General features: G+C 44.2%; 2 protein-coding genes across 2 annotated transcripts in view; one reads left to right on the top strand and one right to left on the bottom strand.

The window, feature by feature from the left end:
* Positions 1-205: 205 nt before the first annotated feature.
* On the top strand, positions 206-6269 carry LOC104418123 (probable phosphoribosylformylglycinamidine synthase, chloroplastic/mitochondrial). The gene is given in 6 exon segments (XM_010029358.3): positions 206-500; positions 970-1021; positions 1243-4765; positions 4768-5442; positions 5597-5667; positions 5910-6269. Coding segments are annotated over 4 exon segments (4251 nt in total). The 5' UTR covers positions 206-500; positions 970-979; the 3' UTR covers positions 5608-5667; positions 5910-6269.
* A 1500-nt stretch (positions 6270-7769) lies between these two features.
* LOC104418121 (protein DA1-related 1) overlaps positions 7770-14487 on the bottom strand; it is a 29434-nt gene continuing 22716 nt past the window's right edge. Inside the window, exons 9-18 of the mRNA XM_039302286.1 lie at positions 13915-13977; positions 13707-13822; positions 13562-13620; positions 13111-13445; positions 9729-10095; positions 9565-9620; positions 9183-9248; positions 9032-9073; positions 8504-8563; positions 7770-7971 (exon numbers count right to left, since the gene is read on the bottom strand). Of these exons, the coding sequence (XP_039158220.1) occupies positions 7942-7971; positions 8504-8563; positions 9032-9073; positions 9183-9248; positions 9565-9620; positions 9729-10095; positions 13111-13445; positions 13562-13620; positions 13707-13822; positions 13915-13977 (1194 nt within the window). The 3' untranslated portion in view covers positions 7770-7941. The remainder of the gene's footprint in view (positions 7972-8503; positions 8564-9031; positions 9074-9182; positions 9249-9564; positions 9621-9728; positions 10096-13110; positions 13446-13561; positions 13621-13706; positions 13823-13914; positions 13978-14487) is intronic.

Genomic DNA, 14487 nt, shown 5'->3' with positions numbered 1-14487 from the left:
GGAAGTGATTAAATTTGAGGTTATCACTTGAAGACGCAATTAAATGATTGATGACAATTTTACCAAATTTGGTCGATAGCGACGTCCGAAAATATGAAATGAAAATGAAAATGAAAATGATTGTACTTTTAGTTCTGAAAATCTAAGTGGGAATAAAGAAACCCTAAAATCCATTTCATTAAATTTATTCTGCTTCTTCTTCTTCTTCTTCTTCGTCTTCACTCTTTTCAGCAAACGAATTCCCTGCTTCCTCACCTCACTCGCAGCTCGGTTCGTCCCGCCGCCTCTCGCCGCCGCTCGCCGCCCCTCGAGGCTCGCCCGGTCGCCCCGCCGAGCCGCCGCCGGCCGCCGCCCGAGCTCCTCGTCCTCCGTCCCCGCTCCGTTGCGCCGCGGCGGCGGCTTGCCCTGACGCCTTCCCAAGCGGCGACGCCGCGCCCCCGCCCTACCCCCTCGCCGCCGCCGCCGCCGCCGCCGCCGCCGCCGCCGTCGTCTGGCATCAGGTACCATGCAATCCAGCGGGTCTATTTCTGTTTCCGGTTGCTCTTTGTGGTAGAGCCCGTGCCGCCGGGCAGACCCTACTGGGCAGTGAGCGTTCGCTTGCTTCACTAGCCGTAGCCTCTAGCAGAGTAGCAAGCAAAGAAGCTTCGCATGTATCAAGAGGCTCCCTTTCCCTTGCCCTTGTCCTTTCCCTTCATTTCCACTGCACCCGTTTGATCATTTTCGTCTCTTTTTTGTCCCCGATGAAATTATGGGCATCAGTTCACCTCCTCCTCAAACCAATTGTTAGACTTCTGGGACCAATTCATTATTGGTTGCTTGCCTTCTGGGTTTTGGTTATTGTATAAGTTTCATCCATTTGAAAGCCTGTTTTAGAGCTTTCGGTTCTATACATCAAATTCGTTGCTTGAGCCTCCTTTGGTTAGTTGTTTTTCTTTCGGGGCCTGGCCTGAATTTGCCTTCGTTGAACAGGTCTCAGGGAATGGCCTGCGCTCGAGAAATCACAGCTGCTGAGTTCTTGAAGGTATGTCTAAATCACCAGCATGCTGTTTCGGCCTGACAAAGATCCTATTGTTGTTATGATTTTGGCGAGTTTAAGTTGGATTGATAAATGGATGTCGGATGCTTTTTTCATTTTTGCTGAATTTGCTCATAAATTGGAATGCTTTAGCTTGACTATTGCAAGTTGATTTATTTTTTCACTTATTTAATGCTGAAGTATCGATCATTAAATCTCTGATGCAGGGCACTAGTAGGCAGACTTTGTTTTTGCAGAGAAATGTGCAAAGGCGACGGACCCATTTGCTCTGGGGTACGCGTCAAAGACAGAATTTAGTGGGGAGTGCGAAAGATGGTAGACAGATTGCTTTGAGATGCCGTGCTCAAGCGAAGCCTAAAGCTGTGGTTTCCGAGGGTGTGAGCAGTGCTCTTGAAGAAGAATCAGCTTTGAGTGAAAAACCTGCCAAAGAAGTCATACATTTCTTCCGCATTCCATTGATTCAAGAGAATGCGACTTCAGAACTCCTCAAATCAGTTCAGGCCAAAGTGTCCAATCAGATTGTTGGTTTGAAGACGGAGCAGTGTTTTAACATCGGGCTTGAATCGAGGCTTTCTAGTGAAAAACTTTCGGTTCTCAAGTGGCTCCTTCAAGAAACGTATGAGCCGGAGAATTTGGGGACTGAGAGCTTTCTCGAGAAGAAGAGGCAGGAAGGCTTAAATACGGTTGTAGTTGAGGTTGGGCCAAGACTATCGTTTACAACAGCTTGGTCTGCTAATGCAGTATCCATTTGTCGAGCTTGCGGGTTGAGTGAAGTGACAAGATTGGAGAGATCGAGAAGGTACTTGTTGTACAGTAAGGGTCCTTTGCAGGATCATCAAATTTATGAGTTTGCCCAAATGGTTCATGATAGGATGACAGAGTGTGTTTATGCCCAGAGGCTGACATCTTTTGAGACCAGTGTGGTGCCCGAGGAAGTGCGTTATATACCTGTCATGGAGAAGGGTCGAAAGGCTTTGGAGGAGATCAATGAGCAAATGGGCTTGGCTTTTGATGAGCAAGACTTACAATATTACACTAGGTTGTTTCGAGAGGACATTAAGCGTGATCCAACAACTGTGGAGCTGTTCGATATTGCACAGTCAAACAGTGAACACAGCAGGCACTGGTTCTTCACTGGGAAGATGGTCATTGATGGACAGCCCATGAACAGAACTCTAATGCAGATTGTGAAGAGCACCTTGCAGGCCAATCCAAATAATTCCGTCATTGGGTTCAAGGACAACTCAAGTGCAATCAAGGGCTTCCTTGTAAACCAGTTGCGCCCTGTTCAGCCAGGTTCAACATGTCCATTGAATGAAACAGGTCGGGAACTGGATATCTTGTTTACAGCCGAGACCCATAATTTCCCATGTGCAGTTGCACCTTATCCTGGTGCAGAGACAGGAGCTGGCGGTCGAATCAGGGACACCCATGCCACTGGTAGGGGGTCTTTTGTTGTCGCAGCTACAGCCGGTTACTGTGTTGGGAACTTAAACCTGGAGGGGTCTTATGCTCCTTGGGAGGATCTGTCCTTCTCATATCCATCGAATCTGGCTTCACCTCTGCAGATCCTCATTGATGCTAGCAATGGTGCCTCGGATTATGGGAACAAATTTGGGGAGCCACTGATTCAGGGGTACACTAGGACTTTTGGCATGAGACTTCCCAATGGGGAGAGGCGCGAGTGGTTGAAGCCTATAATGTTCAGTGCAGGCATTGGACAGATTGATCACACTCATATAGTAAAAGGGGAGCCTGACATAGGGATGTTGGTTGTCAAGATTGGAGGGCCTGCTTATCGAATTGGAATGGGAGGTGGGGCGGCATCAAGCATGGTTAGTGGGCAAAATGATGCTGAGCTTGACTTTAATGCTGTTCAGCGTGGAGATGCTGAGATGGCTCAGAAGTTGTATCGTGTTGTTCGTGCTTGCATTGAAATGGGGGAGAAGAACCCGATCATCAGCATTCATGATCAGGGAGCGGGTGGAAACTGTAACGTTGTCAAGGAGATTATATACCCCAAAGGTGCTGAGATCGACATCAGAGCTATTGTAGTCGGCGACCACACCATGTCTGTTCTGGAGATATGGGGTGCAGAATATCAGGAGCAAGATGCAATCTTGGTGGAGCCTGGAAGCCGTGAACTGTTGCAGTCAATATGTGAAAGAGAGAGGGTTTCCATGGCCGTTATAGGAAGTATAAATGGTCAAGGACGAGTAGTTTTGGTTGATAGTCACCTTACCAAAAAATCCAAAGCAAGTGGACTCCCAACCCCTCCTCCTGCCGTGGATCTCGAGCTTGAGAAAGTGCTTGGTGACATGCCACAGAAATGCTTTGAGTTCCAGCGTGTGGTCCATCCACTAGAGCCACTTGATATTGCTCCTGGAATCACAGTGATGGATTCTCTGAAGAGGGTTATGAGACTTCCATCTGTTTGTTCGAAACGGTTCTTGACAACGAAGGTGGATCGTTGTGTCACAGGTCTGGTAGCACAGCAACAGACTGTGGGCCCCTTGCAGATCACACTAGCAGATGTTGCAGTTATTGCTCAGACTTATGACAACCTGACAGGAGGTGCATGTGCGATAGGAGAGCAGCCGATCAAAGGTCTTCTGGACCCAAAAGCAATGGCTCGGTTGGCTGTTGGAGAAGCACTCACAAACCTAGTATGGGCCAAAGTTACTTCTCTTTCTGATGTCAAGGCTAGTGGCAACTGGATGTATGCTGCCAAGCTTGATGGGGAAGGAGCAGCCATGTACGATGCTGCGACGGCTCTTTCTGAAGCAATGATAGAGCTTGGAATTGCTATTGATGGTGGAAAGGACAGTTTGTCCATGGCAGCCCATGCTGCAGGGGAGGTGGTCAAGGCCCCTGGAAATCTTGTAATCAGTGTATATGTCACATGCCCTGATGTCACTAAAACAGTGACGCCAGATCTCAAACTTGGCGATGATGGTTTCCTTCTCCACATTGATTTGGCAAAGGGGAAGCGAAGGTTAGGTGGATCTGCTCTGGCACACGTTTTTGACCAAATTGGGGATGAGTGTCCTGATCTCGAGGACGTTTCTTACCTTAAGAGGGTATTTGACGGTGTTCAGAATCTCATTGACGATGAAATGATATCGGCCGGTCATGATATTAGTGACGGAGGGCTGTTGGTTTCGGTTCTCGAGATGGCATTTGCAGGTAACTGTGGCTTTACCCTAAGTCTGGATTCTCATGGAAATAGCCCATTCCAAACGCTATTTGCAGAAGAGCTTGGAGTTATCCTCGAGGTCAGCAAGAAGAACTTGGATAGTGTGTTGGAAAAGCTTTCTGAGGTGGGTGTTTCTTCCCAAATCATTGGCCGAGTTACTTCCGCTCCCATGATAGATTTGAAGGTTGATGGGGTAACACACCTGAATGAGCACACTGCTCTCCTTCGAGACTTGTGGGAAGAAACCAGCTTTAATCTGGAGAAACTCCAAAGATTGGCTTCTTGCGTAGATCAAGAGAAGGAAGGATTGAAGTCCAGGCGTGAACCTTCTTGGAATTTGTCCTTCATTCCTTCATTCACTGATCAAAAGTACATAAATACCTCTTTGAAGCCCAAGGTAGCTGTTATTCGAGAAGAAGGCAGCAATGGAGACCGAGAAATGTCTGCTGCATTTTATGCTGCTGGGTTTGAACCATGGGATGTTACAATGTCTGACCTTCTTAATGGATCCGTCTCTCTGAATGAATTTCGTGGATGGTCTTTGTTGGAGGGTTCAGCTATGCTGATGTGCTCGATTCTGCCAAAGGTTGGTCAGCTTCTATACGATTCAACAAACCTCTTCTTGCTCAGTTTCAGGAGTTCTACAGGCGGCCTGATACGTTCAGTCTTGGTGTCTGCAATGGATGTCAGCTCATGGCTTTGCTGGGATGGGTTCCGGGTCCACAGGTTGGGGGAGTTCTTGGAGCAGGTGGGGACCCATCACAGCCACGGTTCATCCATAATGAATCTGGCCGTTTTGAGTGTCGTTTCACTAGTGTAACAATAAAAGATTCACCTGCAATAATGTTCAAAGGAATGGAGGGTAGTACACTGGGAGTATGGGCTGCTCATGGTGAGGGAAGGGCATATTTCCCAGATGATGGTGTCCTTGATCATGTGCTACATTCACAGCTGGTGCCGCTGAGATACTGTGATGATGATGGAAATCCGACTGAAGCCTATCCTTTCAATGTGAATGGCTCACCTTTAGGAGTGGCTGCTATATGTTCTCCTGATGGAAGACACCTAGCAATGATGCCTCATCCCGAGCGTTGCTTTTTGATGTGGCAATTCCCCTGGTACCCAAAGCATTGGGATGTGGAGAAGAAAGGACCCAGCCCATGGTTGCGTATGTTTCAGAATGCAAGAGCATGGTGCCTCGAGACAACTGGTATATCTAAATGTTGCCTTCTCGCGGTCTTTTAACTTTCGAGTGCTTGAATTAATTTTCTTCCCCTGTATACAATATTTTGTTATAAACTGGACCGTTAATGGTGCACTCCCTTTTAGTTGCTCATTCATCAATCTGCTGTTTCTTTTTGCAGACAAAGCTTAAAATTGCTGTCCAATTGCAAAATTTATTTGATACAACCCAAGCACCAGTACCTCGTTCTAGGTATTCAGTCATTGTGATTCTTACTTGGCATTGGCAGTCATTTTAAATACCTGCATCAATAGGGTTCCATTTGCCTCTCCACCTATCTGATCTTAGTGCAATTTGGATTATGCACAATGCTATCTTAGATAATGTTTATCATAATTTATTCCATTTCTGGAGCTGTCTCGTATTTTGCCATGATTTATTTATATGGCATTCGAATGCATTTCTAAGCTGACCGCTCTATCTACATTCTTCAGACCTGGCCATGGGAATGATAGCGAGGCAGGAGAATGGAGTGTGCTGAAAATGGTTAAAGAGTTAAAGCAGTGTTGGAGGAGGTGTCTCAGTTTATGTTGTTGTGTAGCAGCTGTGATCCTCATATTTTTTAAGTTGACAATACTCAGAGGTGAAATCACCTTCAAATTTTGCATACTGAGGAGTTTTTGTTGTTGTAAGTGATGGTTGATGGTAACATCTTGTTGAGCATTTCTTTCCTTAATCATCAACTATGACCATTACCCTGCAGTTCTTGTGTACTTTTTCCTGCACTGTTCTCCTCTCTTGTCAAACTCCATTGTATCTACTAAATGGGCTTATGCTTTGTGCTTTTGCGAGCATTTTATTTCTCTCACAAACAAGTTTGGTTTAACAGGGTTTATAATCAGTGTAATGTCATGAATTTGGCCAGTGGCATCGAGGTGTAAACAGCATTTTTTCACCTGTGATCATAGGGCGCTCATTAAAATGAAATCCGGTATTGGATTGTAAAAGCTAGAGGCTTTACAAACTTTTTGTAACATAACTGCAAAATATTTATTTGACTCCTTAATAGTCCATGATAAATGCAACTTTAGTATAACGGGACATACAAGATTTCTTTGTTAGTGTGAAGTGAATATGTAAAAGAAAAACAAACCTATAATAGTAGATCATCTAATAGACGTTGTATATATTTTCCTAAGACATGAAGGAGAGAAATCATTATCATGATAAGAATTTGAAGACTGTTGAATGTGGAATGATATATTCATCATATATTTGCTGGTCATAACTTTCCATCTTTCTCTGTTCACGTTCCCGACCGATTGAACTCGGTGTCGTCAAACGATGCCAAAACCTTTTCTGTTTCATGCCCCAGGTCAAAGGGTTAATTCTGCCGAGGTTTTGCGTTCAGTTGCTTCTGCAGTGTCTCGGCCAAGATCGCCACGACTTTTGAGTGTAGAAAGCCAGAAATCTATGAAATCTCTATGACGAGAAGCTGCACTGATCATAATGACAACGTGAAGCTTTACAATGCAATAGAGTAAATTAGGATTTTGTACACGAACTCAAATTGAGAAGTCACACGCTGCCTTCAATTTCAGGGTTGATACCTATAAGCACAAAGATGTTACATCTGCTAGGCATGGTTGGTCTTGGATGACAAAGTATTTTGTGCCGGATACACGATGAATCATTGATGACTTGATGTAACCCACCAAAACCACCATTACCAATGTTACGAATCTCATCCTATTTGTCTCCACATACCCATATGCATCTCACCTTTTATTGATCAAACAACACAGCATGTCACTATCACGCAGTGTTGTCTCGTTAATAACTTCTTATCTCAAAGGGATACAAGAATGTAGTTCTTGAAATAGACTCAAGGTGCATACAGAAACCTCTGGAAACAAAGTAATGCGAGAATGAGGCTCTACTGGTGCAAGATTAAGAATTTGCCAAACAGAGAAAGGTTGTCAATTTGTCCGACCGATTTTTCATAAAGGCAACTCATACACTAAGCGGCTAGTACGCACCACGCCCAAACTTATCAGGTGCTGTGCGTGTTTGTACCTCAATTCTGTCTTCATATGTAATTATCAGGAGTTGAATAGGCCACTGATATCTCCAGGAAATGTAGAAGTTTCTTCCGCTGTTAAGCATGTCGCTTCCTCTCGTAAATCCTTTGACCCCATAGAGAAAGAAAACCAAAAAAAGGAGTTCAATAGGATGTTTTGCATCAAAATGTTTCACCCTCTTGAACTTCCACATCTCACTATTTTTCTATTAAAAATTTGTGTAACAGTTTTCATCTGCCATGGGGAGATTAGTGACCCAATCAAAGGATTTGAATTTGAATTTGAATTGGAATTAGAATGTTGTCAAAACTGATCTTGACATGGTTACAATACACAAACTAGTATGAAGGATAAACTTAACTATTTCTCTCAATATGGCATAGCTCCAATTAAGACATGATCAATGTTTACAAGTATAGAGATCTGCAATGGTGCACCAGGAATGTCACAATCTCTCATAGTCAAGTTTTTCCGACTGCAAGAAATATGAGCCTGAGTTAGGTGACTGGAATGGCTGAGCAAATATAGATGAAATAAGAACTTCAAACTTTCAGGGCCAATCTAGTAGTTGAAGATCAAATCTCAAAGTTCTCTAAAAATGAGTCAGTGTTTAGTCTGGAGCAGCAATGGACTTTATTGAGGTTGGCTGGAGAAGTATTAAGCCACAATCTGCTGAACAGTTGCTATAAGCGACTTGTGTATTAGCCAGGAGATCAAGATTTACATAATGCCAGAGCAGGCTAGTTAGAGTAATAATTTCATTCAAGCTCCTGAAGCAAGATTAAGCTAGTCTTAGCAGCACGAGACACATCAAACCTTTTTTTGTTTTTGTTTTCCTTTTCTCTTTGGCCCGAACAGATGAGCCAAACATAAATGCAGCAATACAGTCCAGATTAGGCTAGATTAAGAATATAGTAAAATAGCAAATCTTTAACACAAGCAAAGTGCAAAATATGGGTAGTATAATTGAGTTCCACAATCAATGAATAGGTGTTAGGACAGGGTACCTTGATTAACATGTCGGTTGGAAGCCATGCTGGTGCAGTAGGAATACCTACCCATGCAATCTGTGAAAATGCATTATCAGTGTTAACCATAAGTAGCCCGTGTAACAGCTAAATTACAGGAGACTGCTCTAGTTTTGCTTCAAAATCTTTTGCAAATACAAACAGCATAAACAAGCCGAGGATATAAGTTCACTGTTTATAGTTTATCCAGAATATAGGTAATGTCAAAATATAAGATTTCCCAGTTTCTGATGGCTCAAAATGAATACCAGTGAGTGAGAGTACTAATCTCAAAGCTGCAGCGACGTTTAACCAATCTTTTGCCAAATTAAATCTAATTGTTGCTCATACTTTTTATTTTTGAAAAAAAAAAGAAATTTCTCCGCGATTCTTCCCAAGGTCAAAATGCTTTTGAACTTACAGGGGAAAGTAAACTCAAGTAGGAAGAACGGGGGAAAACTTCTACTCAAAGTCCAACAACAAAATTTATTCAATTAACAAAACCGACATTGTCAAGTATAAACTTACAAGTGCATATTCTCCAGTCTCAAAGATCCGTATATCCAAGACCTATGATTGTTCAAGCAATCAGAAATGCAGACAGTTAGACGAAAGCACTAGATTATGGGGACACTTTCCAATTCAACTGTTTGAATTCCACAGAAAAGAAACAATCTACCTCGCCACGATCCTCATAGATGTAGTCCAGACCTTTATAATAAGGTGGATGTCCAACTGATAAATACTGAAATGGGATATCCATATGGCAGCATAGTCAATTACCCCAAACAATCACATTATTAAACATTTCAAGGAAATCGAGAGGGCAAAGAAAAGATGCAGAAGAATGAACAAGAAAAGATGCAGAAGAATAAACAATCTGTCAAGTTAGAGCCACTTTCTAAAAGCGAGAAACTAATAAGATTGATGAAAATGTCTTCTTTACACGCAAATTCATACACGATTGAGACTCATGGATACACATTCCTTCATGAACACCAACCAAACACAAGAATCCTGTTACCCATTAAAAAGAAATGGAAAGAGAGGATTGCCCTCACATTGACACTGTCGAGGTACTTCTCCTTATCCACCCTCACGATCTGGCCCTTCTTCACTGGGAAAAAACAACAAACGCCGCACAATCAGTCAGCCACCTCTGTTCCATCACCCTCATTTCATAGCAACCCAAGAATGAGATTAACCCCGGAGGAGAGCGACTCACTGGAGTAAACCGGCTTCTTGGGCCGTTTAGCAGCCGCGGTCGAAGGCTGAGCGTTCGCGCTCGGGGCGTCTTCGGTCTTCGTCTGCGCGGGCGTCCCTTCATCCGGTTCCGGCGCGGCAGCAGAAGCTCTTACTTTCGCGGTCGACACCCTGACCGACGGCGGACGAAGGAGCGGGTGGTTTCTGGGAATGGGTTGAGGGTGCGGCGGCGAGATGCAAGGGAAGGCGTTGCGCGAGAAGACGGCGGAGAAAGCCATGGGAAGAGGATTGGAAGTGCAGGGACCTTGGTTAAGCTGCTCTTGAAGCAGCTTGGCTTTTGGTCCAGTGAAGCAGGGAGGAGACTGTGAAGTGGAAGATAAGAAAACTGTCGTTTGTCATCTCTTTCTCAACGTTTTTAACGGCCGCCTTGCCGTTGTCCTAAAACTTGAGATAAAGTAGTTAATTATAAAATATAAGTAATTCAAGTTTCAAAAGCAATAAAGAAAGTTCAACTGTTCTAACCGGTCAATATGTATACATGTAAGGTATTCAACACTAAATTAAAATTTAAAGAGACGGATTAATGAAATATAAAGATGTGAAAAAGTGAAAAGCCCCCCTAACGATGATTTTAGTTGTAAAACATATTATGTGCTAAAATGGTAAGTACAAAATGTAAACAAGGCAAAATGATATTTCATTTTTTTATGAGAATTTTAGTGGCGATTTAGCCACCAAATCCCTTCTCATTTTTTACTCATATCATAAAAAATTTTAGGGTAACAAAATTCTGATGCACGGGTTTCACATCGTGCCAAGTGCAGAGCATACTTCCTGGATTGATCATAACATTTCTAACTTTAAAAATCATACCAGGCAAAAAAAAAAAAGAGAAGAGATAGGCTTTAGGGATTCATAGCAAACCACACTATTATTTCTGAAGTCGGGGCAGAATACTGCCAATAATGATTTTCTAATGGGAAAAGTGCCAAAAAAGTCCTAAACCTTTTGTCTTTGTGCCGATTTAGTCCTAAACCTTTTTGGTGCCGATTTAGTCCTAAACCTTTTACGTTATGCCAATTCAGTCCCTTTCCGGCCAAAATTGGCCGATTGACTAGACACCGGTCGGCTGGCGTGCCCCGATCGGCGCCGACGTGGTATTTTTAATAATATTTTTCAATTTTCAATTTTTTTATTTTTTATTTTTTATTTTAAATTTTTTTAAAATTTTTTTCTTTTTTTCTCTTTGTCTTCTAATCTTCTTCCTCCAGCCCGGCCGCCGAGGCCGAGGCGACGGCCGGCGAGGTCGAGGTCAACCTCCGCCGGCCACCTCGCCGGATCCGGCGAGGGAGAGCCTCGCCCGCCCGGCGCGAGGCCGCCCGAGGCTGGGTGGCGAGGCTCGCCCTCGCCGGATGCGAGGGCGAGCCTCGCGGCTCGGCGCGAGGAGGCGGCCGGATTCGGTCCTCGAGGTCTTACGGAACCGAGGCCTATCGTCGTCCTCCTCCGACACGTCGACGCCCCGGCGTGGAGGCGAGCTTCGCGGCGCGCATCGAGCGCCTTCTCGACGATTTTCAGGCTGAGGTCTTCGTTCGCTTCCTCGTCGTCGTCGTCGTCGTCGCTGCCGCCGAGCGGCACCGCGGACTTCGGCTCGTGCTCCGCGTCGTCTCCTTCGCCAAGCTTCGCCACCGTCGGCTTCGCTCTCCTCCCCATGCTCCACGCGCCGAGCTGGCGGGGCTCGCCTCGCCGGCCATGGGCGAGGCCCGACCCTCGCCGAGATCCGGCGAGGGCGAGCCTCGCCACCCAGGCCTCGGGCGGCCACTAGCGAGGTGGCCGGCGAGGTCGACCTCGACCTCGCCGGCCGTCGCCTCGGCGGTCGCCGAGGTCCGGCGACCGGCTGGAGGAAGAAGATGAGAAGACAAAAGAAAAAATAAATAAAAAATAAAAATAAAAAATAAAAAATAAAAAATAAAAATAAAAAAAATTGAAAAATATTAAAAATAGTCCACGCGCCGCCGATCGGGCCACGTCGCCTGGCCGGCGTCTAGTCAGCAAATTCCGGCCAATTTTGGCCGGAAATGACTGAATTGGCACAACGTAAAAGGTTTAGGACTAAATCGGCACCAAGGTTTAGGACTAAATTATATACACTGCCAATAATGATTTTCTAATAGTAATAACGCTACAATTTGGTCCTTGAGTTTAGCTCATTTTTTTAGTGGGTGTACTTGAACCCGTATTTTATGCAATCAAACACTTGAATATACAAGGAGCTCACAATCGAATACGATGGTATCTATTTCCGACAAATTTTGAGTATGTCGTCCAAAATGGTGAAACTAGGTGTAGACTCGATGGTATCTATTTCCGACAACCATTGGGAATGCGGATGCTCGAACTGTTACTCTAGTCCAAACTCGATACAAAGTGTTTGAGATTTGAGACAGTGCTAATTAATTGCATAAAATCTAATTATAGGTAATTGGGAATGTGCACACTCGAAATCTATCTCTAGTCCGGACTCGATTTAAAAGTGTTCGAGCCTTGAAATAGTGCTAAACTGGTCGGAATGGTGTGTTTCTTAAGTTAAAAGGGGTGCCGACATATGACTGTTCTTAATTCTGGGACAATTGGGTAATCATCACTGTGTTTTCTTAAATTCCTTTGGGAACATTTGGCATTTACATGGGAATTTTAAGGTTCTTGAATATGCTATTTTGCATGAACTTATAAGGACATGCAGTGGATATTTTGCGTCCTCTGCTTTGACAGTTACTTGCTCTTCCAAGTTTCACCCACGAGCCGCTCCTCGTCTGGGCTCGACTGTCACCACCATCTTGTCACACTCTCTAGTGGTTACGGTGTCGTGTGCTGCTCTTCCACGTTTTACGCATTCAACACGAAAATCGCATCGCTCGTAGCTGCTTTGTTGGTCGAGAATGGGTTAGTTTCCCATTTCTCCTTTATTGAATATGGCTCCATGTCGAGGATTCTCAAACTCTTTAAAAGACTGGCCTTCCAGTGAACATTCCCACCGAACCCTGCTCGGAGCTCACATGTTCAAGACTCTAAAACAGCTTCAAGCATGACAAAACCGAAATTCTTTCGACAACGGACGAACACAGCGTACTGAAAATTAAGTCCAGAACTACAACAAGAACATTGTCAAGTGCACACCACACAACATGGTGTCGCCATTATAGAGGAAAGAGAGAATTTGTGTGTTTGGATGATATCCTGTACTAATTTACATTCATCCAATGTCTGGAAAACCAATCATCAGCATTCCACCTCTTATTCAGTCTCATCATTATCTCTTCTTTGTATCTTCTTTTGCCTGTAAAACGATATCTTCTCAATGTGTTTTCCTGACACTCATTCAATTTTTCTATGTAAATTATTCACACAGGAAAGGTCCCTGTCATCCTCATATGGTCAAGTGTCCTTCTAAGGCTGTACTTGAGCATGGCCCGTTCGCCTGACCTAAACCCGTCTCCATAGGCTGCCGAACTATCTGACTCTATTTGGTGCTTGATGAAATCGCCAAGCTTTTTCTCGAAGTCGGACCACGGACCTTTCTTCGACGAAGTGGACGTTGATGAAGACAATGACGGCGAGGATGAGGAAGAAGACAAGGATGCGACTTCACTTCCAGAGCTAGAATAGATCTCAGAGTCCAACCACATGTGAGCCAAAACCTGGCATATGCCTTCTTCAACTTCTGGACTTAAATTGGTATAGCCTGCCAGACAAAAATCAACGATTTTTCGCAGAAGCTTCAGCTGTCAGATACGTGTCCTCGATGCACATCAAGTACATCTTATAAGACTACTGGATGAAAGAGGGCAAAGAGAAAACCTTTAAGCCGGAGCCAAGCATGCATCATCTCATGAGCAAGGATTGACCCCGCAAGCAGCCTGAGTTTTGGAAGCGTTCAGCCATGCAAAATAGCAATTCGCTTGTAAATAACCGAAAATGAAGTTTAGCAAGATATAAAACATACCTTGGAAGACCATATAAAATGAGAATTGCCGTCACTTCACATTTTCGAACTAGTCTACAAGGCTCGGTCCTCATCCCGAAGACAAAGCCTGGCCCAATTATCGGCCTCTTTATAATCTGATAAATCAGGAGGAGTTTATAAGCCTTTCGATCTACTTCGCAAAAGCCCTGTTTTTCAAGCAGTGAAATGTTAAAGGAAGAGTCTTTACCGTGGTAACGCATTGTTCTTCGGACAAGCAGAGTCCTCTTGTCTCAGGCATGTGATGGTTACCCTATCATTGTGAAGAAGAAAATCGATCTTGCTGACCAAACGATAAGTTATTTTAATTAAAGAAACTGAAAAACGTAAGCACTTACACTCTTTTCTCCCTCCCTAGCCTCGTTTAATGCCTGCCTTTCGACCAGCAGCAACGGAATCTGTTGCTCCACTTTCATATTCAAACCCTCATAAAACTCTTGTATCTCAAGGTAAAGCTGATGGCATTCGGCCGTGCCCATGATTGCCGAGTCTAGACAGTCCAAACATAACTTTCGACCGTCATCGAGTGACAAGTATTTTGGGTCTCTTGGCTGCAGAAAAGTTTGAAGGCTTTATATCAAGAACAGAGTAAGAAACAAGAATATTAAATTTTTTAGTTTGAGGTGAAACATGGATTTGGCCCTTCGAGGCAACAGAGAACTCACTTCCAATCTTTCACAACTACAACATTGAGGAGTCTTATCCTGCTCGTGTGAGGGGCAATACTTCCGTTGCCAAAAAGGATGCGCCCTGTACGCAATAT

This window comes from Eucalyptus grandis, chromosome 9 (assembly GCF_016545825.1).
Source record: "Eucalyptus grandis isolate ANBG69807.140 chromosome 9, ASM1654582v1, whole genome shotgun sequence".
NCBI classification, from domain to species: Eukaryota; Viridiplantae; Streptophyta; class Magnoliopsida; order Myrtales; family Myrtaceae; genus Eucalyptus; species Eucalyptus grandis.
This window is presented reverse-complemented; position numbering and strand designations above follow the sequence as displayed.